Here is a 24,867-nt window from a genome sequence, read left to right as displayed (position 1 = left end):
ATTAGAAATAGCACTAGTCATGTCTTTTATGAGCATCAGTTACTTCTTTCTAAGTCGTAAGTTGTTTGACCTGCAAGAGAAAGTAAAGAAAGTAAATCCAAGAAGTGTCATGTTGTCTTGTTCTCCAAGGTATTATTATGTTGTGAAGACTATTTAACCCACAATGAAAATTGTATAAAACAATTAACTACAATCACTTCATACTGCATGCCCTGGTCTGTTTTAACTACTTTAGTGGTTCTGAGCTTTTAGATGCAAAATATGACTTGCACTGACTCCTCATTTTTATGCAGAAGTACCCTCAGGATTTAGCCATTACTGCCTGTAATCCAGAAAAAAGAATTGTAGATAGTCTCCTGGCTCCTAAGCGGACAACACACTTTGACAAGTTTACTGTGATTGTAGTACAGTCTCTGACATTCCCTTTGTGAGCTAGTATGGATGAGTAGAGATATATATATATATGTATTTTTTTTAAATATGTATTTCTTTTATTATTCATTTCCAAATCCATGGAATGATCTCTAGCATACTATTTAAAGAGAAACATAGTAGTTTTGTAGTTTTTCCAGTGCAGATAATATGCATTTTTCCTCACAGAAAGTTTCGGAATAACAACAGTATGGAAGTTAGCTGTAGGTCAGGTGATGAATAAATGAGTTTTCACCTGATGTCCAAATGTCACAGAGTTAGCTTTGCAGATAAGCAGAATCTACAACTTAGTGATCTTCCAAGATATGTTTTACTAGATTACCACTCAATGACTGATAGTCATCTGGTCCCCAAGCACAGGCAGCCCCTGCAGCCAGCTACCTCAGTTTCTCTGTTCACCATGACACCATATGGTGCAGAATATTGCTTTGGTCGGTTTATGTCCTATGTCCTGGTTCTGCCTCCTCCCAGGAACTTGTGCACATCCAGCCCCCTACTGGCAGGAGGGCAGAGAAAGCTGAAAAGTTCTTGGCTGTGTTTTTGTTAAGGGCTGCTCTGCAGTAACTAGAAGATTGGTGTGTTATCAGTATTATTCTCATGCTAAGTCCAAAACATGGCACCATAACAGACATTAGGAAAGGAATTGATTCTGTCACAGTTGAAAACAGGACACTGAGTAACACGACAGGAAAATGAATCACGGAATTGTAGGGGTTGGAAGGGACCTCTAGAAATCATCTAGTCCAACCCCTCTGCCAAACCAAGCTCCCTAGACTGGATTGCTATGATATACTACATAAATTAAGAAGTAAATTATTCCATGAAAGTAATATAAAATAGAAAAAAAGCTAATATCTCAGTGTACATATCTGCACTGGGCTAGTGACATTCCTCTCTGCTTCTGGCAAGGGCATAGTACTGACACCTTTTGTCTAGATTTTCCTGTTTCTGTCATGAATAATGCATTGTGGATGTCCATCTTTATTACTTTTTGAGGAATATATCTAGCATCAGGGGCATTTTGCATTAGCAGGTCCAGAGCAGAAGTGGTGGAGTCTGGCATTAGAACGAGGGTGGTACAGTTACATGTCTGTGATCTTGTTATGAGGCATGGAGATACTATTTATCTTGCTTAATGATATATGAAATGAAAATATCTTGCATGCTTCAGAAATGCAGTATCATCTGTACAACAGCCTTTTAAACTTGTATTTTGTATGTGACAAAGAATGCCCTATACCCTATTGTAAAATGGAATTGCACAACTTTTAACAGTTATATTGTCTAGTATTGCTGCAATTTAAGTATATGCCTATCCATCACATGAATAGTCTGAAGACACAAGGAATGTTCAGCTTTTTATATTGATATTTCCAGGACCAAAGCCTTAACAACTTCAATATGTGTAATCATTTTACAAGCTAACTAATGTTACCTGGGCCTATCTCAAAGTTTAGATTAATTATTTTCAACGCATCTAGTTTAGCCTCTAGGTTAGAAGTAGAGATCATAATGTCTTATCATTCACTGATGAAAGGCATTTACATAATACTGCAAACATCTTCAAGACTATTAAGACTGAAGATGTTGCAAGGAGTTTGTGTTCTCTGAGACAGATAAAACCTATGTCAGAAATCTTAATAGTTGCTTAGAGCAGTATATCTGCCTGGAATGGTTAACATTTTTGTTTTCTTTCTCATTATCATTAGAGAGTTGTTTGCTTCTAATCTTTGGTTTTCCTTCAACTTGTTTCTGCAGGTGCAACTGCAGAGGGAAGATGGTTCACTGTATTTGTCTCTGCTGTTGGAGGCAAATTCTGTGAAAGTAGCTAGTTTATATATTTTTGTCAACTAACTTGCAGATAGTAAAACAAATCTAGCACAGAATGCCCCCATGATGAGTCTTTAGGGAAGGATTTTTCAAAAATTCCTACTTTACAGGTGACAGTGTTAACAATTTTCTTCTCTGACAGATTATTTGATATGAAATCCTTGTTTATTTCCTTCAGTACCAACAATACAGATAAGTTATCTATGGATTTGCCTAAATCTGTTGGCAAATTATTTTTTGGTTTTGTTTGCCTCCACAATTTCAATCACTTAAAATGAGAGACCTATAAGCTGGTTTACTCTGTGCCAGCTTTTTGTGTATTATCTAATGTAATGCCTTGTGTTGCATTAAAATAAAACTAAGGGAAGAGGTAGGTTTGAGTAGGGCACTAGCAGTGTTACTGGGGCGCTTCAAGTTTGCTTGGGTCAATGAAGCTGGTAAAGGTAGGATGAAAGTACTTGAGATTTTGTACTGCAGAATACACATTACTGATGTCATTAAAATAAAAGGGGACTGTAAACAATTACATTAACTGAAGTGAAACTGTTAATAACTTAGTTGAGGTCATTCATATTAATAAAGTCTTTCAGCACTCAGTGGGCAGTGAAATCTTCTAAGTGGCTTTGTTGCTCATTGAATCATAGAGTTAGAAATTAGATCTCTTAATACTCAGTTTACCCAGGTCTATAGCATTTCAAAGTTCATATGTAATACAGATGTGTCTTTTTAAAAAAAAGTCTGTAACAGAGATAGGGTATAAGATGCTGAAGGCAAACAAATACTTGTGTAAACTGTTATTTATTTCTGTAAAAGCAGTGAAGGAAAAAGAGAAGAATGGATAAAGAGTAAGCAAACAAAATATAATCCATTGATGTGCAATGCAAAATCATAAATTCAGGAGTATCTTCAGAACATGCACCTGCAATTGCTTATGGAAACAGTAGTAATAATACTTCCTGAACACTACTGAAAATATTTCCTATATGAGGAAATATGTTTTTTGCTTTTTAGCTCATGTTGAAATAGAAAAATAAAGATTTTACCTGTCAATCTGAATAAGTTAATCTTTATGCCTATGGTTTATTTTATTTTGATAGAATTCTTACCTGTGGTTTGTCTAAACAGCTAGAATTATTTTTTATTTCATTTAATTTGGAGAGGATGTAAAAAGGTGCCTTATATCATGGCTGAATCATCACCACCTGGGGAACCTGAATGTCTGTAAGTCTGTGGTGCCGAAGAAATAGGCTGACATAATCTCCAAGCCTCTCTTGATGATACTTGGAAAGTCATGATGATCAGGTGAACTCCCTCATGACCAGAAAAAAAGGCAGTATCATTCCCATTCTTAGGAAGGGTAGAAAGGGTGACTGTGGAAGCTACCGATCTTTTAGCCTCACCAGTGTGCTGGGAAAGATCATGAGGCAGATCCTCCTGGAAGTTATACTAAGGAACGTGGAAGGAGGGAGGAAATGCAAGATAACAATCATGGCTTCACTAAGGACAACTCCTGATTGATAAAGCTATTGGGTGTTTTTTGGTTTTTTGGTTTTGTTTTTTTTTAATTGTGGTTTAACTGTGTCAGTATACAAGGGAAGAGCCACTGATGTCATATATCTGACCTTTGACAGAGTTCCCCTTAACATCTTTCTCTCTAAATTGGAAGTATATTGATTTGAAGATTATGCCAAGCTTTGTGGTGCAGTTGACCACACGTGCCTCAGGGATGGGGGGCCATCCAGAGTGACCTAGACAGGCTCATGCAGTGCACCCAAGTGAGCCTCATGAAGCTCAACATAGCCAAGTACAAGGTCTTGCATATGGGTAGTGGCAACTTGCTCTATCAGTACAAGTTGGGGGACAAAAGGATGGAGAGCAAAACTCTGTCAAAAATGGCTTTAGGGTACTGGTGGATGGCAGGCTGGACATGAGCCAGCAGTGTGCCCTCACAGCCCAGAAATCCAACCATATCTTGGGCTGCTTCAAAAGAAATGTAGTGAGCAGGTTGAGAGAGGTGATCCCCTCTCTCTACTCTGTGCTGGTAAGACTTTACCTGGAGTATTGTGTCCAGACATGAAATCCTCACTACAGGAGAGACATGGACCTATTGGAGTATGTCCAGAGGAGGGCCACAAAAATGACCCAAGAGGTGAAACACCTCTGTGAGGACAGGCTGAGAGAGCTGGGGCTCTTCAGCCTGGAGAAAGCTCCCTGGAGACCAGATAGTGGCCTTTCAGTATCCAATGGGAGGGGATGGTCTCTTGAGCAATGTCTGTTAAGACAGGACAAGGGAAACAGTTTCACACTACAGGAGGGGAGGTTTAAATTGGATATAAGGAAAAAAAATAGAGTAAGCATAATGTGACACTGGAACAGGTTGCTTAGAGATGTGGTGGATGGTTCATCCTTGGAGACATTCACCGTCATGCTGCATGGGTCTCTGAGCAACCTGATCTAGCTGTAGATGTCCATGTTAATTGCAAGGGAGTTGGACTAGATGACATTTAAGGGTTTCTTCCATCTCAAACTATTCTGTGATTCTGTGATTCTACTGACCCTACTGATTGTTTGGTATTTTGTAGATTGTTCATACAAAGGAATCAGTGTGAAATATTCTTAACAGTATTTCCATTGATCAATTTGCTGAAAGTAATTAAATCAATTTAGTGATTGTAGTCACTCTTTTCTTATTTCATAGAGTCAATTACTGAAAGTATTGCTGCTGAGTAAAGATATTTTCATCAACACAGATTATCCAATATTTTTATCACTTCATTTCTTAAATGTGCAATGAGGCTTCTGTATTACACTATTTACTAATGCTAGTTAGAGATTTTTGAGAGCTAGAGAAAGAAGGCAGAGTGTCATTGCTGGACTGGACTGATAATCAGAAGTACGGTCAAGATTTTTCTAGAGACACATCTAAAAAGCCATCCAACTTCACAATTATGTGTTTATTGCTATTACTGTCATCAATATATAGTACAGAAAAGTAATGCCCAAAGGAAACATCTCCAATTTGCTGTAGAAGTTCCAACATAGCTGTAAAAATACATCTATTCCTCTCTGTTTCTTGTTTTCTTTTTCTTTCTTTTCTTCCCCTTTCCCCATGTCTCTCTTATAAATTACTGCTAAATTTTGTTACGTTGTGTGTTTTTTAGGTATTGGAGTTGGCATGCTGGTACGAGAATATGGCAAGCTGTCTAACCTGGATAAATTCTACTTCTCCTTTCCTGGGGAGGTGCTGATGAGAATGCTCAAACTCATAATTCTGCCATTAATCATATCAAGTATGATAACAGGTATGATTGGAAATGGGCTGTTTGTATATGGGATTATCACTGTGGTTTAGGTTTTCTTTCTCAATGAAATAACCTTTAAAAACAACTTGATGAAACTAAGTAATGAAAAATATAGACATATACATTTAGATTAGGCTTCTCTATTTATAATGAAAGTGAATTTGGAAATATTATCACTATTATTTGATAATTAAATTAATAAAAACTATGAGGTAATAACTTCCATGTTTATCAGTTCTTCCTGTTTTCAGAAGGGGCTTCAATGGTTGCAGATTTTAAGCATAAAGCTGCAAATGTGTATTTTTGGGTACAGGATTAACTATTGTAACTTGCCTCATGTCACCTTTACATAAGGAGACCTATTGTCATACCTTATGGTCATAGAAAGAGTATACTTCTCACCTAACTTTCCCTAGTCTCTACAAAGTCTTATGAAGTACCTTGCATGAGATCTGTCATTTACTGAATCCCTCTGCATATCCATTAGATTCACAATAAATAAATAGTAATAAAAAATTCTGTTAAATATACATGGCTCAAAGGAGTTTTGGGGAAATGCAAGAGAGTTTATAGAAAGAGAGAAAAACTTCCTCTCTTGGAAGAAGCAAGCAAGCTCTTGTCATAGTAAAATTTTCTAACAACTAATCCGTTAGGAAATTTTTGGAAAGATCTGAAGGAGCAAACTGAAAATTAAGACAGAGAATTGTGTGTCAAATAAAATTGCAGACAAAAAGCGAAATGAAGTCAAACAAACTTATCTATATTCTTCAAACCTTTCTGAGGGAGCAAAGGTTGTGACTATTTTCTTTTAGCTTACTACAATGACTCATTACATGTTTGTCACTACCCTCTTCAAGATCTGTATTCTGGACCTGCTTGCATGTCCAGGTATTAGTTATTTAGTTGAAGGGTCATGGAATACATAAGATATTTAATTGCAGAAAAATGAGAAAATGAGAAAGGAATTTAGGTCATACTATGAAAATGCTTTCAAGGAGTATAGGAGTCAAATATAAGCTTCCAAGTTCCTCAAAGTTCATGCCAAAAGTATCACTTATTTCAGCAGCTCACCTTAAAATGAGCCTATGACAGGAAGAGCCTAAGACAAGCTGTGGAGGCCTTTGGGGCATATCTGTAATGCAGGGTGATAGGAACCCAATGTTAGAATTGAAAGGAAGAGTGGAAGAAGGTTCAATACAGACATATTAATTGCAAGAGGCACAGTAATAAAGGGCAGCAGAAATTAGTCAAGGTATATGTCCAAAGGAATGAAGGGGGATGAAACCATTGTCAGAGTATGTCAAGGACTGAAGAACAGAGGTCAAAATAAAAAAGGCTTGATATTTTAATTAATGTCAAAACAACAGTATTGTTATACAGAAGAAGAAAGGAAACTGAATACAAAAGAGAACTAAGCTGTACTTTTATGATAGTGAACGTGAATTTTTGACAGGAGATGCAGGAAAAAATGCCAGAAGAAGACTAATACATTTCTTTTTACAAGTAACATTTGATTTATTGTTAAATTTGGGCCTGTGTCTTCAAAATAAGAGATATAATTAGGATAACCATTATTTTAATAGTTTATTAGATATATCCCTGTCTGCCTCCTGAAGGAAAACAAGAATTGTGTTGTTAAAAGTTCTGTGCTCCTATTTAATGTACATTCAAGAATGAGTAAGCTCCATTTTTAACTAACATGGACATGGATTTTAAGGACTTCAGATGACTGAAGTTACATTCTCATAAAGAAAAAAAAAAAAAAGATAATGAGATACTTTGCTTCCAACTCAGGCATATCTAATTTACATGAAAAGGAACTTATTTTTCTATGCTTATATGTTATGCTTTTAGGTAATAAAAAGAAAACAAGACAAATAAATGAAGTTTTTATTGCACATGTAGAATTTCGTTGCTTTTGAAGCCAAGACTCCTTGAAGCCTGTGTGCAAATAACACTAAAATGTGTATCAGACCAAATGTACTAGGTATGTCTTCACATGATGGTTTTTGCTACTTCACTTTCACTGGGCACTTGAATCTTTTCTTCTGCATATTGGTTAGATATTTCGCCTATTTTAAAAGAAATATGATAACAAGTTAAGCATGAGAATTGCAAGTTTGAGTTGAATAAGTAAGCCTGTGCATTACCATGAAGAATATTAGCCATTAATCCTCTTTCATACAGAATCTCACAGAACAGTTGTGTCTGTAAGGGATCTTTTGATACCATCTAATCCATATCCCCTGCTTAAAGGTCAGCTAGGGTAGACCCTGCTCTAGATCATGTCCAATCTGATAATGAATATCTTCAAAGATGGAGACTCTACAACCTCTCTGTGCAGCTTGTTTGACCATCCACACAGTAAAACAGTGTTTTCTTGTGCTGAAATGAAATTCCATGGTTTTTGGCTCATGTCTTGTGGCCTCTTGCCCTGTCTCTGGGCACTGCTGGAAAGAGCCTGGCTCTGTCTCCATTTCCTTCCATCAGATATTTTTTAGTATTAATAAGGTCTGCCTAAGCCTTCTTTCCTCCAGAGTGAAGAGCCTGAGCTCTCAGCCTCTCCTCATGTAAGGTATGTGTCGGTCCCTTCATCATCTGTATGGCCATTTCTTGGACTCATTCAAATAAGTTCCCTTCTTGCACAGGGGAAACCAGAACTGGACACATTGCTCCAGGTATGGCCTTGCCAGTGCTGGGTAATGACCATTTCCCTCTGCATGTTTTCAGTGAGCCTACTAATATGGCCCAGAAGGCTGCTGGTAACCTTTGGCATGAGGTTACATCGTTGGCTTATGGTCAGCTTGTTGTTCAACAAGACCCTCAGATCCTTCTCTACTGAATAGTTCTCCAGCCAGCTGGCCCCTAGAATGTACTGATGACTGAGTTTCATCCTACCCAACCCTTTGTATTTCTCCTTGTTCATTCTGTCACACAAATTCTCCAGCCCAGGCAGTGTTTCTGAATAGCAGCACATCCTTCTCATCTATCAGCTGCTCCTACCAGTTTTGTGTAATCTGTGAACTAGTTGATGGTGTGCTCTACACCATCATCTGGATTACTAGTGAAGATATCCAGAAGTGCTGGTCCCTGTTAGGACACCTTGGGTCACTAGCCTCCAGCCAGACTTTGTGTGAGACCCTCTTGGCAGCTACTAAATCAGTGTTAAATCCACCTCACTACACACTTAGCTCACCTCTACTTTGTCAGCTTTTCTAGGAGGTTGTTATGAGAAAAAGCATCAAAATCCTAACTAAAATCAAGTTAGACAAAACAGCCTCTTTGCAGTTCTGAATTTTAGCTCCTAAGCAAAATGGACATTTTCAGAAACTACTGCATAGGATAAAAGAACTAGCAGAATGAAAAACTAAGATCCAGAATGCATCTTCATCTACACCTGTAAGCAAGGCAGGCACCTCATTGTTAGTATTAACAACACAGCCTGCATTTGACTGTGAACTTCCCAGCAAATAAGACAAAGTATTTACCTCAAAAGTAACCTCATCATTATTTTCTAAACACTGAATGTGCATGTATAGCGCCTCACCCTGCATGCTGTCTGCATTGTAGGACCAGAGGCCATCTGAGTATGCTCATCTTTTCAGTATCTGTACATGATGCAGGCAGGAGAATGTATGTTTTCAGAACCCTGTTGGGTATATATCTGATGATAAAAGCTGTCCTGTGTACATGTTCACGTGCTCAGTTACAGCTGTTTAGAACAAAACATATGAAGCTACTGCTCTAAAATTAGTGACAATAAGTGAGACTTTTGTGCACACACTTGTAGTTCAAAAGCTAAGGGGATTTAAGTTAGCTTACCATGAGAGTAGGTTAAATGTTGCCAAGTTATGTCATAGCAGCAGGCTAAGAATGCACAAAGACACAATTGTAGCTGGCATTTGGTGTATATTTCTAACCAGACCTTGTACCTGGGTCCATGGGCACCTAGAAAATTTTGTTGCCTATAAAAGCAGGAATGTATTTTGTGAGTCTTAAGTCATGTCAAAATGTATTATTTTGGTTACTAGTAACATTTTTTCAGAAGATGTTACTGAAAATGCAGTCTGTAGTTTTCCTTTTGAAAATTAGAATGTCTTAGTCTGGCAGTGTCAACCCTGAAAAGCATCACCTTATACATATGCTTTTAGGACAATGAACTGCCTACCTATCCATTTGGGATATAATGATGAAAATCATTTTTACATAGCAGTGATATTTATTGTGGAAGTGACTCCTTGATGTTCCAAAAAATTCTGCAGTTTTAAGTAATAATAATTATAACTTGTTGGTGCAATTCCCATGTTAGTGAGAAAAGATCTCATTAACTTCTTCAGTTAGAGCAAGAGCACTCTTAGACTCTATCCAAACTGAAGACAAAATTCTCCCTCTTGTGGTTAGATAGAAAGCTTTACAGAATGTTGTTCTCATTCACATACTATGTTTCTCAGAGTGTAAAGGAAGGAAAACATTACTTGGTATTGTAATTTTACATTACAATGTGAAATATACAGATTTTTTCTACTTACCTACATTGGAGGCTAAATTGTTGCATAATAAAAGACTAGCATAAGAACTAAGCATTTGTTTATTTGGAAACAATTGAAAAGAATGTTTAATAAATCTTTGGAGGACATGAAACTCTGAGTAGTGAGATGCTCTTTTAAGTTAGTCTGCCTTAGAGACCAACTTGTAATAATTTTCTTATCTTAATTATTTTAATGGATGTCAGATGAAAGTTTTATTCATTCTGGCCCATTAGCCCATACTAATAATTCAGTCCAAAATATGTAGTCTTTTTCTATCATCCTTAGATTGCTATCCCTCAAACTAACTTATAGTATAGTGATGCTCCATTCATGTGGAGGAATTATGTGTATTTTCTACTTCCCGCTATAGTGGCATGGCAAAATTAAAAATGAAGAGCCTAACGTCTTATTCAAGACAACTGCTATAGCATACGGAACTGTGCTGAACATGATACCCAACAAGCCAGATAGGCTTATTTGAAGTACTGCTTTAAAAGAATAAATGATTATTTTGAAAATACCTATTTTTAGGTGCCCTTTAGGGATAAGAAAAGAGGAGGGAATCTCCAGCATGCTTACTTGGAGCTCTGGGGCTTCAATCTAATCATTCCGGTCTACCTAACAACTGGGAACAGGGTCTCAGTTGATGGCTGATGGAAGGTTTCTTGAACAGGTTGATCGTTCTTTTCCTTTGTTCACAGTTGTACAATTTTGTACTACTATGTACAATTTTGTACTACAATTTTTGATCTACTTTGTGAAGTTACTAATTTGTTTCCATTTTGTGAAGGGAGATAAAATGTACTAAGTAGGAAACATCAGAGTTGGAATGCAGTGAGAAAAATGAGAGTATTAATAGGACTGTTTTTATTCCTCATGTTTGTCTTTAAACATCAGAAGAGTTCAGACAACTTTTTGTTTGTTTGTTTGGTTGGTTTTTTTTTGTTTTTTGTTTTGGTCTACTATCTTAATAATTGCCGTTAAAATGCATAGTGGATTCCAGTAAGACTATATCTTTTCTCAGAAGTAGATCTGCCAGCTCCATTGGGAACAAAATATCACAAATTTAAAATACAAAAGGACTGTAGGAAGGGAAATGGTGGGGGAACAATTTTCTTTTGGTGTCATCATTTCTGGGTGACAGTTACCTCAGAAGTTTCCATTCCTACCAGTCCAAGAAGTACAATTATTGAGGGGTGCTCTTCTATTGAGGAACTATTAACACACCTGGTGGTTTACCAGTAAAGAGACTAATTTCCACCCAATGGGGAAACCCTTAAGCCCTTAGCTTAATATACTCAGTGACTGCCTCTTGAAATATCTCTGCTCTCTTCTGTTACCTTTCTGTGTTTTCAAAGCCACAAGAATATTAATAAAATATATACCAGGGCATAGACAGATAACTCACATTGTTCCTTTGTATCACGTACACTGCGCAAAGGATGAAAGGTGTTACACTACTGTTAATGAGTTTTACTTTCAGTCGTACTGAGGAATGTGTGATGTCCTGTCCTCACTATCCATGTGCAGTCATTGAAGCAGGGAGGACTGCAGAATCGTGCTATTAATGGACAAAGCTTTGTGCCCATCATCTTCAGATAACACTTATAACATTCATCTACTCCTTTCCCATCAGTATCATTGACCTTGCACAATGGAGACAAATTCTATATTATTTAAGGCTTTTAGTTATGGTGATAAAACTATGAAATATACTTAAGGCTCATGGAGCATGGTTACCATCAACTGTAAAGGGCAAAGAGCTCCAGCACAGCAGCCATTCTGCAGCATTGACAGCCATTGCCTTCTGTCCAAGCTGTGTCACTACAGGGCTGCTAGTGGTTTCACTGTGTGTGAATGTGAAGTGAGTTAGTATTTTCAGCTTTTCTGTTCTGGAGCTCACTAATTCTAGTGTAAAAAGACTACATTCACTTTTTAAGTGAAGAGACTTGAAGACCAATTAAGAAATGTTAAAGTATTTTTAATTCACTCTACCACTTCCTGAAGGGGGGTTGTGGTGAGGAGGGGGTAGGCCTCTTCTCCCTGATAAGTAATGACAGGACGAGAGGGAATGGCCACAAGTTGCGCCAGGGAAGATTTAGATTAGACCTCAGGAAGCATTTCTTTTCTGAAAGAGTGGTCAGGCACTGGAATGGCCTGCCTAGGGAGGTGGTTGAGGCACCATCCCTAGCGCTGTTCAAGAAGCGTTTAGATGAGGTGCTAAAGGACTTAATTTAGTAGTTGGGTAGAGATAGTGATAGGAGGATGGTTGGACTAGATGATCTTATAGGTCCTTTCCAACCTTATGAACTTATGAACTTATGAATTAGAGTCTGGAAAGTAAAACTTGTTCATCTATGCCTTTTACCACCTACACTTTCAGGGTAATTCAAGAAGTTTTAGTATTCTTGAGTTTTCTATATTTGAGGTATATTTATTTCACCTGCAACACTGCAGGGGCTATGTTTGCTGCATTCATGAACTGAACCTGATTTCTTATGTAAATCTTGCTACTCTGTCCAGCCTAGCAGATTGAGGAATCATCTTCACTCCTTATAGGTTTCTATTAAATTCCACATGAAGAACATCCTGAAAAGGCCCTAACTTGAGTTTTCCTAACCTCTAAAAGCTTTCTAGAAAAAATTTTAATTATCCTACACGTGTGACTGCTCACGTGTACCGTGAAAATGGAAAGCAGTACTGATACCTTCCTTCTATATGTGTAGTACAATTAGTTCTATAGCAAAAGATCATAATACAATACAGCAATATTGATTTTGCCAGCGGCTCATGAGGTGGAACAGCAGTCACTTAACAAATTGACAATTGGGGTCAGAAATATTTCTGAACATCTTACCTGAACTATTCCATTTTATAATGAATTCTTTATTTGCCATAAACTTTAATTGCCATGAACTATTAATATCCCATTTATTTCCCCCCTTTCTATTTGGTATTTAGAAAGTTCATAACAACTTTTTCAAATCCTTCTTGAATCATTCAAGATGACCTGTTTCAGTATCTGGACAATTATTTGTAATTGTTACTGTGTTTCCTGCTTTGCTCTGTTTCTTGAGAAAAAAAAGAAAGAAAGAAAAAAAACAACAACAAACTCACTTTTTTCAGTGCCACTTCAAAGTCAGAAGACCAGTATTTATCATTCTAATCCAATGGTAGCTTTATTAGATCATATAAGCAGGAAATAAAAATTTTCTGTTTCTAAATGTATTTGTGTTTGAAGTACTAAAATGGCACTAGTAGATGCTTATTCATTACTTGCACACATTTTCTGCCCTTCCCCCTCCTCAGCCACTGATTTGCAAGATTTTGTCAGTTAATTTATAAGGAATTCTTATATTGCACTTATACAACAGTACTAGGTGAATAATTAACACACTTAAGAGAAGAAAAAGATTAATTATATTTCTGTCAAGTTTATTAAAAAGGCATTGCTACCAGCTGTCATAAAAAAAACTTTCCAGTAAATTTCAACAGACAGGAGAACTACTGTTATAAAGGAACTGATAGAATAGAAATTGAAGACTTCTAGTAACAAACACGAAGACAGTGGTGGTAGGTCACCAAAAATTTCATTTGAGAGATTGTATACTACAGAATTGGAGTCTTCCAAGGTATGGTTGGATTTCTGGGCTGTGAGGGCACACTGCTGGCTCATGTCCAGCCTGCCATCCACCAGTACCCTAAAGCCATTTTTGACAGAGTTTTGCTCTCCATCCTTTTGTCCCCCAACTTGTACTGATAGAGCAAGTTGCCACTACCCATATGCAAGACCTTGTACTTGGCTATGTTGAGCTTCATGAGGCTCACTTGGGTGCACTGCATGAGCCTGTCTAGGTCACTCTGGATGGCCCCCCATCCCTGAGGCACGTGTGGTCAACTGCACCACAAAGCTTGACGTAATCTGCAAACATGATGAGAGTGCCTTTGATTCCACTGTTGATGTAATCAGTTCCAGTACTGTAAGGGGCACCACTTGTCAGTGAACTTCATGTGGACATTGAGCCTTTGACCCCTACTCTATGGGTACATAATGATGTTGCAAACTGTTCCTCATGCATTGAATAGTTTAACCATCACGACTGTATCTTTCCTATTTGTAGAGAAGAATGTTATGCGGGCTGTGTCAAAGGCCTTACTGAAGTCCTGATGTATGACATCAGTTGCTCTTCCCTTGTCTACTGCTGATATAGAGATCAGACAGGATATATCCTTGGTGAAGCCATGGCAAATATTTAACTATTTCCCTTGTGGTATTTCCACTTAGTTTCCATATTGCCTTCTCCTGTTGTCTCAGTTTTCCTTTTTTCACTGCCATAAAATTTCAAGTATGCTGCAGTGTTGTCAGCAGTTTTCAGAGTGGGAGCTTTGACCCCCTTTTAGCTGCCTGTCCCTCTAATCTAGCAATGCTGTTTCACACTGTATCATGGTTATGCTTACTAGTATCCTCATCCTTCTTTAAACTTATTTTAAAGCCCTACCAACGAGTTCTGCTAGCTTTTGTCCAAGGACTCACTTCCTTCTTTGAGAGTGGTGAAACCCATATGGTGCTTGCAAGCCTGGTGCCATATATGCCACTCCACTATCAAAAAACAACGTTTTTGTGGTAGTATGTTCTATGAAGACAAGTGTTTGTAGATAGGGTTCTTCCATTTCTTTCTGTGTTGTTACAATCTACAGAAAGCCGATATGAGAAGTCTACCTGAGCCTTCATTTCCTTCAGCAGACTTCCCAAAGCTTGGTAGAGATAGCTGAGTAGAAAACTGAATTATTTGTTTGATCCTGACTGTCTTCCTCATCTACAAGAGAGGTATACTCCATTTCCTAGAGATTCTAAAGAGCAAAGTGAAAAATTGCTAAAGACAGACTAGACTCTTCAGTCCTTGGAAGGAAAAAACAGTGATTCCTAAGAAACTAATTAGTAAACTTATGGTTCAAGGTAAATATGGAGAAAGTGAACTCTCAGAAGATGAACTAAAGTCAGAATAAACTTGTACTGTAAGTTCATTCCAACTGAAGGAGTAGAGAAGGAAAGAAAAGGTTCAGAAACTGACATGGAAAGAAGAAAAAATGGCAGGTGAGTCAAGGGTGGCTTCAGTTACGTATAGGCTCTGAATTAACTACTGGTATGTTGATTACTAATACAGGTATTATTGACTGAAATTTATAGAACATGACCTTTCCTTCAAACTGTCATCATGTGAAGTACATAAGGAAGTAAAAATGGACAGATGATAGCTAATTTTGGCACTGTTCTGTTTTGGAAGACCTTAGAGGAACATTCTTCACATAGGAAATGATGAAGTAGTTGTATGGTGCCTTACAAAAGCAAGTCAACCAAAACTGTTATAGCCTATCAGGAAGAGACTGGATAGGTGAAAAAATGTTAGTTTTAGTTAAGAAGATTCATAGATTCATAGATACATTAGGTTGGAAAGGACCTACAAGATCATCTAGTCCAACCATCCTCCTATCACCATCCCTACCCACTAAGCTACTAAATCAAATCCCTTAGCACCTCATCTAAACGCTTCTTGAACAGTGCTAGGGATGATGCCTCAACCAACTCCCTTGGCAGGCCATTCCAGTGCCTAACCACTCTTTCAGAGAAAAAAATTTTCCTCAAATCTAATCTAAATCTTCCTCGGCACAACTTGTGGCCATTCCCTCTCATCCTGTCATTAGTTATCAGGGAGAAGAGGCTGACCCCCTCCTCACCACAACCCCCCTTCAGGAAGTGGTAGAGTGCAATAAGGTCTCCTCTGAGCCTCCTTTTCTCCAGACTAAACAATCCCAGCTCCCTCAGCCGCTCCTCATAAGACTTGTGCTCCAGACCCCTCACCAGTTTTGTTGCCCTTCTCTGAACACGCTCCAGGGCCTCAATGTCCTTCTTGTAGTGAGGGGCCCAAAACTGAACACAGTACTCGAGGTGCGGCCGTACCAGAGCTGAGTACAGGGGGATGATCACCTCCCTGCTCCTGCTGGCTACACTATTTCTAATGCAGGCCATGACGCCGTTGGCCTCTTGGCCACCTGGGCACACTGCCAGCTCATGTTAAGCCGAGCATCAACCAACACCCCCAGGTCCTTTTCCTCTCTATATTCTTCAAGCCATTCTGCCCCAAGCCTATAGCATTGCATGGGGTTATTGTGGCCAAAGTGCAGGACCCGGCATATGGCCTTATTGAACCTCATCCCATTGAGCTCAGCCCAGCTATTCAGCCTATCCAAATCCCTCTGAAGGGCCTCCCTACCCTCAGGCAGTTTGACACATCCTCCCAACTTGGTGTCATCTGCAAACTTACTGAGGGTACACTCAATCCCCTTGTCTAGGTCATCAATAAAGATATTAAACAAGATCGGTGCCAGTACTGACCCCTGGGGGACACCACTCATAACGGGATGCCAGCTGGACTTAACTCCATTAACCACTGCCCGCTGGGCACAGCCCTCTAGCCAGTTTTCCACCCAGAGAAGAATGAACTTGTCCACACCATGGGCTGCCAGTTTCCCCAGGAGAATACTGTGGGAGACCGTGTCAAAGGCCTTGCTGAAGTCCAGGTAGACTACATCAACAGCTTTTCCCTCATCTACCAGTCTGGTCACCCAGTCATAGAAGGAGATGAGGTTGGACAGGCACGACCTGCCCTTGGTAAACCCGTGCTGGCTGGGTCTGATCCCCTGGTTGCCATGCACATGCCATGTGATCTCCCTCAAGATCATCTGCTCCATAACATTCCCTGATACCGAGGTCAGGCTGACAGGCCTGTAGTTCCCCGGGTCTTCCTTACGGCCTTTCTTGTAGATGGGAGTCACATCGGCAAGCCTCCAATCTTGTGGGACCTCTCCAGATAACCAGGAATGCTGATAGATGGCAGAAAGTAGCTCGGCAATCACCTCTGCTAGCTCCCTCAGCACCCTTGGGTGGATCCCATTTGGTCCCATGTACTTGTGGCAGTTCAGATGGAGGAGCAGGTCTCTGACTGTCTCAGTTTGGATCACAGGGGGTGCATTATGCGCTCTGTCCCAGAATCCCAGGTCAGGGTGAAAAGTAACATTAACTTCTAGTCTAAGATCTTGGATCATCAGGCATGTTGATGTCTGATGGTATGTAACTCACCAAGAGGGGCAAGAATATACTAGGCAGGAAGCTGTCAGGGCTCATCAAACAAGACTTTAAACTACATTTGATGGGGGAAGGAGATGAACTTCTGAGTGACAGAAGAGACGCGCAAAACTGTCTCTTCAGGAAGAAGCAGGGAAAAAAACTCAGATTTGTCCCAGAGGAATTTGGTAGGATTTCTCCAGGAATAGCTCTGTATTCCTGATAGCCCAGCTGAAGTGCCTCTACAACAATAAATGCAGCAGGGAAAATAAGCTGGAGGAAATGGAAACCATTTGCAAATAGAAAACTATGACCTGTGCTAATTGGAGCCACAGAAACATAGTGGGGTGAATCACACAACTGGAATACTACAATTGAGAACTACATACTTCTTAGAAGAGAGGCTTGTCAAGAGAGATAGGGGAGAGACAGGCCAAGGAGAGTGTACCCCCTCTGTTAAATAAGAAGGGAGAACTGGCAGTCAGACTTCTCATGCCTCTCTTGCCACTAAACTCTAGGCAGGTTCTGGGGAGCAAAGTTTCTCCCACTGTAAAACCTGAGTAAGTTCATAACCATCTCATGTGACAGTATGTTTACAGATATATGGGGCTGGATGACATGAGTTCCAGAGTTCTGAAGAAAATGGCCGATGTGGTTGTCAAACTGCTCTCCATCATATCTGAAAAAAAGTCCCTGGTGACTGGAAAAAGGGAAACATCTCTCCTATTTCTAAGAAAGGGAGAAAGAAAAACCTGGACAGCTACAGGTGGGAGAACCTCATGTCTATGCCTGGAAAGGTCATGGAACAGACCCTCCTGGAATCTATGTTAAGGCACATGACAGATGAAGAGACGATCTGAGACAGCAAGCACAGCTTTGCCAAGGGCAAATCATGCTTGACCCATCTGGTGGCATTTTACACTGGAGTGACAGCATCTGTAGACAAAGAAAGGGTAACTGATATCATCTACCTGTATTTGTGCATGGCCTTTGACTTGGTCCCACACCACATCCTTATCTCTAAATTGGAGAAAAGTGGATTTGAAGGTGAACTATTTGGCAGATAAGGTGTTATTTGAATGGTTTCAGCCAGAGTTATATTTAACAGCTCTATGTCCAGGTGGAGACTTGTTATGAGTGGTCTCTCTCAGAGGTCTGATTTGGGGCCAGGACTCTTTAACATCTTTATCAATGACATGGACAGTGAGATTGATTGCATTCTCAGGAAGTTTGCAAGCAGCAGTAAGCTGATACAGTGGACGGGGGGAATGACTTCTCATGGGATCTGGACAGGCTTTAGAAATGAGCCCATCAGAACCTAGTGAGATCCAACAAGGCCAGGTACAAGGTGTTGTACTTGAGCTGAGGCAGTCCCAGGTGCACATGCAGACTGGGAGAAGAATTCCTTTAGTACAGTCCTGTGAAGATGGACTTCAGGTTCTGGTGGACCATCAACTTGACATGAGCCAGCTTCTGTGGAAGGCCAACAGTATCTTGGGCTTCATTGAAAAAGGGGTGGCCTGCAGAACAAGGAAGTTGACTATCCCCTCTAATCTGCCCTTACAAGGCCCCATCTGTACTACTGTGTCTGAGGTCCCCACACAAGAACGATGCAGAGCTGTTAGAGTGGGGTGAGAGGAGGGCCATGAGGATGGTCAGAGCACCTCTCTTATGAAGAGGTTGAGGAAGCTGGAGTCATTCTATCTGCAGAAGAGAAGGCCCCTGGGAGATCTCATTGCAGGTTTCTAGTACTTGAAGGGAGCTATCATGGTTTTCTATAAGTATTCCATATTATGACATTATGCAGTGAACTAAAGGAAATGGGACAGCTGCTAAGGGGGAACTACAGTTCCCAGAATGCTCTCATTATTTCCACTTTGTTTCCACAAGGTAGATACAAAGTAACATAGTCATTTAAGGAGGTACCTTTTAGCTCCTCCATGCAGAACTTGAGTACAGTTAGGAGGCACTCCTTTACCCGTTTGTTTGATTTATTACTCTTGATTCCTTCAATATTGTATTATCTCACATTCCTTTACCATTTGCAGTATGGATATAGTTTGCTCTTCATCTCTTCTGAGGAGCAACTCCTCACTTGTCTACTGGCTTCCCAGGGTGGGGGAAGGTGTGAGTGGAGAGAGCTAGGGGACTAGGCCCCTGTTTCATACAACAATGAGAAAAATTCAACCCATGACAGTTATTCATACCCAATATGGGGCATGATGGCAGTGAAGATAATAGATTTGACCACAGTGCACTGTGATTTTGATGGGAAATCTTCACACCATACCAACAGCAAAACTGTTTTTTTTTTCTCTCTTTCAACACAGTTTTTATAGGGATTGCATACATCATGCTTCTTATTGTTACTTAAAACCTATTGGAGCATTTCTAAGACCACTCTGTTTTTTGGGGCTGTATGTCTATATATACGACAGCCAAGAGCACTGGTGGTGACAGCCATCTGGTGCTTGTATACTATCTGGCACAGTTAAGCATTAAAAATTACACTCTAGAGGGTGTTTGTACTTCCTCCACTGCCTTCTCAGGGAATTTGCCAATGGAACAAGGGATACTCAAACATTTTCAATTTTAATTCCTCCCACATTTTTCCTTTTCTCCTCCTTGACATTTTCTCGTATTTCTGGAATGTCCAAACTAGCATAATGATAAATTCTCAGTATCATTATCAGTCAGGGATCTTCCCCAAAGATGAATAATACTGAGTGGCAGTGGATATGGAGGAATCTGGAAGAAAACTTAGAGGAGTGGGCACACCTATCATTATGAGGCTTTGCTCCCAAACACCTCCCTGAAAGTTGAGGCAAGTATTTAAGAGAGGAATATTGTAACTGGCAGATCTAAGAAGGCTCAAATTATTTGGGACCTGGCTTATGCTTATCGGGCCCTGTTTCAAGGGAAAGAGAGTGTCTCCAAACCTGCAATGGAGAAAAAGCCTGTGCTGGTGTCAATTGCCTCTATAGAAGAGGCAAATTGCAGTGAACCTCAGCTTGTCTATAATGGAAAGAGGAAGCAAAGAAAGAGGTAGAGAGAGAGACAGATGAAGCAGAGGGGCCAGTGAAAAAACAGTGAAAAATACTGGCAAAAACATCAGTCGAAACAAGCAAAGATGAGGAGATGAGAGATGAGGAGAGATGTCTGATCCAAACGCTTAAGCTTGAGTGTCGTGGTTTGGACTGGTCCAATATTGATAAGGGACCCATGGATCCAACCCTGGGAAAGGTGGGAGGAAAAGGTGGGGAGTTGGGCCTGGATGAGAAAGAACAGTGCAGCGAGCAAAAGGGAGAAAAAAAATTGTTTTCTAAATGTAGTAAAAGAATGTGAGATAATACCTTATAATACAATATGATTGAAATTTCCAGCTGGGATCTCTTACTTAAGGGCCTAGTTTTTAACAGAACAGTTGGCAGAAGGGATGATCAGGCTTGCAGCTTCTGCTAGTGAGTCCTGACAACCATGAGGGAGAGATATCCTTTTAGAGAAAATGTTATGCCCAATCTAATTAAATGGATCACAGTGGAAAAGTTTATCCTCTGCCTAAGAGAACTGGCTCTGGAATTTGCTGTATGACAATGTATTTTTGCTTGACAATCCACATACAATCCATGATCCTGTAAGAGTTAGGTGTTCACCAGTTAAGTGGCAGAAATTCATACTCTTTGTACCAGAAATGTTTGCCAGTACACTGGTAGTGATGGAAAGATGAATGAGAGACCCTAGTTGAGTAACTTGATTACCACTCATCAAGAATATTAAGAAAATTTTACCTCCTCTGTATGGGCCTGTGTCTCTCAGCTGTAGAGGAAATGTCCAACAAGCTCTAGATGATCAACAAGCATGACAAGTTTGTGAAGCTTGACAAATTTGACTGTGAGGTCCAGTAATTTAGAAACCCTGTATTCTACTTTCCACCTGTATGAGCTAACATCTCAGTTATTAGAAGCAGATGTCCTTGGGATCTTCCTGCTCAAGTGAGAGGTGACAATGAATATACTCCATGTGTCACCTTGTAGTTTTAACTCTATAGTCATGGAGAAGGTTTTTCCCCCTGTACTCAGCTCTGGTACAGCCGCACCTTGAGTACTCTGTTCAGTTTTGGTCCCCTCACTACAAGAAGGACATTGAGGCCCTGGAGCGTGTTCAGAGAAGGGCAACAAAACTGGTGAGGGGTCTGGAGCACAAGTCTTATGAGGAGCGGCTGAGGGAGCTGGGATTGTTTAGTCTGGAGAAAAGGAGGCTCAGAGGAGACCTTATTGCACTCTACCACTTCCTGAAGGGGGGTTGTGGTGAGGAGGGGGTCAGCCTCTTCTCCCTGATAACTAATGACAGGATGAGAGGGAATGGCCACAAGTTGCGCTGGGGAAGATTTAGATTAAATTTGAGGAAAAATTTTTTCTCTGAAAGAGTGGTCAGGCACTGGAATGGCCTGCCTAGGGAGGTGGTTGAGGCACCATCCCTAGCGCTGTTCAAGAAGCGTTTAGATGGGGTGCTGAGGAGTTTGATTTAGTGGTTTAGTGGGTAGGGATGGTGATAGGAGGATGGTTGGACTAGATGATCTTGTAGGTCCTTTCCAACCTAATGTACCTATGAACCTATAAGGTAGGAAGTGGGATGGAAAACCCACCTCAGTCCTAAGGACATGGATAATGAGTTACAGCGGAGATTAATCACAGATGAGGGCTCCTCCATGACAATTGCTGCTCCACTTACTACAGGACACTGTAGATGTTCTGATTTTGATAATCTTTTGCTGCACATCCATGAGAAATGAGTGATGGGTTCCGCAATTGGAATTAGAGGCATCCTGCCTCCAGCCAAAGGGAGAAAGGGAACAATTGAGTGTATTGGACTGTGTAGATTTGATGGCTTGGCACATCAGAACCACAGAGCTATGAGGCTCTGGTGAACACTGTTGCTCAGTGCACCCTAATGCCATGGAAACAGCAGAAGCTACCTACATTTGTGGAGTGACAGGGGGTTCTAAAGAGTGGACTTTGATGGTGGCTGACATGAGCCCTACTAGAAAAATCTGGCAAAATCATCCTACTGTGTCTGGCACTGGGGCACCATGCATCCTTGGTGTAGACTACATTAGGACAAGGTATTTCAAGGACCCAAAGGGGTATTAATGGTCTTTTAGAGCAGCTGCTTTAGACAGAGAACATTAGGCATGTGTCTGCCTTAGCTGTCCTTTACAGAGGACCCTTCCGTTGTAGGATTGGTGCAAGTAGAAGAACAGCAGGTACACTAATGCAGCAGTGTGCAGGCAGCAGTATTGCACTAACCAGAACTTCCTAATTCCCATCCATAAAGTTTTCTGTCAACTGGAGAGCCAAGGAGTGATCAGCAAGACTTGCTCACCCTTTAAAAGCTCCATAACAAGTGTGAAAAACTAGTGGAGAGTAAAGGCTGACCATAGACTGTTTTGGCCTGAATGAAGTTACACCACTGTTAAGTGCTGCTGTGCTAGACATGCTAGAACTTCAATATGAACTGAAGTCAAAGGCAGCCAGGTGACATGCCACAGCTGACATTGCAAATGCGTTCTTCTCCATCCCTTTGTCAGCAGAATGCAGGCCTCAGTTTGCCGTTACTTGGAAGGATTCAGTATACCTGGAACTGTTTGCTGCGTGGGTGTAAACATAGGCCAACAATCTGCATTATGCTAATCCAGACTGCAGTGGGGCAGGGTAAAGGTTCTGAGCACCAGCAATACATTGATGACATCATCATGTGGGGCAATACAGCAAAGGAAATTTTTGAGAAAGGGAGAAAATTATGAAATCATAGAATCATCAAGGTTGGAAAAGACCTCAAAGATCATCCACTCCAACCATCCACCTTCTACCTGCTACCAATAGTTCCACATTAAGCCCTGTCCACTAGTACAACATCTAAACACTTCATGAATACCCCCAGGGATGCTGGCTCCACCAGCTCCCTGAGCAGCCCATTCCAGCACCTGACCACTCTTTCTGAGGAGAAATTCTTTCCTAATTTCCAACCAGAACCTCCCCTGGCACTTAAGGCCATTCCCTCTAGTTCTATCACTAGTTATGCAGGAGAAGAGGCCAACATCTACCTCACCACAACCTCCTTTGAGGTAGTTGTGGAATGCTATAAGGACTCCCCTGAGCCTCCTCCAGATCAGCCATTATTCATATGACCAGCTTTGTTGCCCTTCTTTGTTGCCTTTCTCTGGACATTCTCCAGGGCCTCTATGTCTTTCATGTAGTGTGGGACCCAAAATGAGGCGGTGCCAGGAGAAAGAAGATAATTAAATTTGGGAGATGTTGAGATTTCTTTATTGATTCTTCTAGCATTTGGAATTCTTCAGTTAAAGTAATAAGACATAAGTCAATTTGGAACAATTTTACATTTTGTTTTTTAATCAGCATGTGAATTAAAGATGAGAAGATGTGAAAGCCATGCCATTCTGCTCCTTAAAAATATTTGTTTCCATAGTTTCATTACAATAGTGAACTAGATGTTAGTAGTACAAGGGAACTGTGCACAAGTTGATGTGTGACAAATTTCAGTTATTTCTCAACATAAATATTATTAGCTATGAAAGAGAGGATATCAAGGAGGAAGCTGTGATGTGGCTGCCAATTGTCTGAAGGCCCTTTAGCTGGACTTTTCCTTCCAGCACTCTGTAACATTTAAGGAGAAAGGCCTGCAAACAGTTCTAGTATCTGGACAAGTGGTATTGATCTCTGTACAGGGAAAACTCTTGTCTTGATCATAAAGTGCAGTGCTGATGGCTAAAGGAGATAAGCAGCCCAGCCTTTTGCTAATTATATTTAATGATTAATTTGTTGTGCAGATGAAGTGATATGGCAGAAGGAACAGATTCTGTCAGCTTCTGCTGATCTTCACTTAATTTCTTCTGGCCTTATTAGTAACTGTGAGAACAGCTAGAAAGTACTGCAGGAGATGATACCAGAATTTTTAGAGCAGAAAAAAAAAGCCAAACTGATAAGGTATGACTGCTGCTGTTGAACAAAGAAAATCACATGTAGTTTTTTATGTTGTTTGGGAAAAGGATACCTGGAAGCATAAACCTTTGTACTCTGCTAGGACAAGTCTATAATTGTATGTCAAATTCTTAGGGATGTAAATATTAACCCTTAGGCTTTTGGTATGATTGTAATCACTAGAAGTCAGAAGAGCCTTGGGATTGTTTCTAGTACTTAATGTGACCCTGTTCACTTCCATATCTCACAGGAACGCATAAGATCTGCATATAATACCCAAAGTGTAAGCCTCCTTTATTCAGCTGAGGTCCCTGTGGCATCCCTCATTCCTGTTGTGTTCTGATGCTGTCTAATACCCTGTCAGACAAAATGATTATAAGTTGTGTTATTTTTCCCATCCTTTCCTTAAATCGGATAAATAGGAAGTGCAACATTTGATTTTGGTTGGATCTTGAGGATCTGGGACAAGAAAGAGAAGATAACAGAGAATTCATTTCACTTTTTGTTTCCTTTTTCACTCCTTTGTTAAGTTTTTTAAATTAGACAACACTGGAGGAAGAAAAAGAGATTAAAAAAATACAGATAGCTTTGAGTTGGAGACTCATCATAGGGAACATGGAAGTTGAGGAGCGGGAGACTGGGCTATTGATTTC

At 40.1% G+C, this 24,867-nt stretch overlaps 1 protein-coding gene across 1 annotated transcript in view; it reads left to right on the top strand.

The window, feature by feature from the left end:
- Nucleotides 1-24,867, top strand: part of SLC1A1 (solute carrier family 1 member 1) — a 62,889-nt gene that overhangs the window by 13,299 nt on the left and 24,723 nt on the right. Inside the window, exon 2 of the mRNA XM_065744178.1 lies at nucleotides 5,424-5,564. Within this exon, the coding sequence (XP_065600250.1) occupies nucleotides 5,424-5,564 (141 nt within the window). The remainder of the gene's footprint in view (nucleotides 1-5,423; nucleotides 5,565-24,867) is intronic.

Source organism: Cyrtonyx montezumae, unplaced genomic scaffold (assembly GCF_038088225.1).
Source record: "Cyrtonyx montezumae isolate F1298 unplaced genomic scaffold, pur_monq_1.0 scaffold_30, whole genome shotgun sequence".
Taxonomy (NCBI): domain Eukaryota; kingdom Metazoa; phylum Chordata; class Aves; order Galliformes; family Odontophoridae; genus Cyrtonyx; species Cyrtonyx montezumae.
Note: the sequence above shows the minus strand (reverse complement) of the source record. Positions and strands in the feature narration are given on the sequence as shown.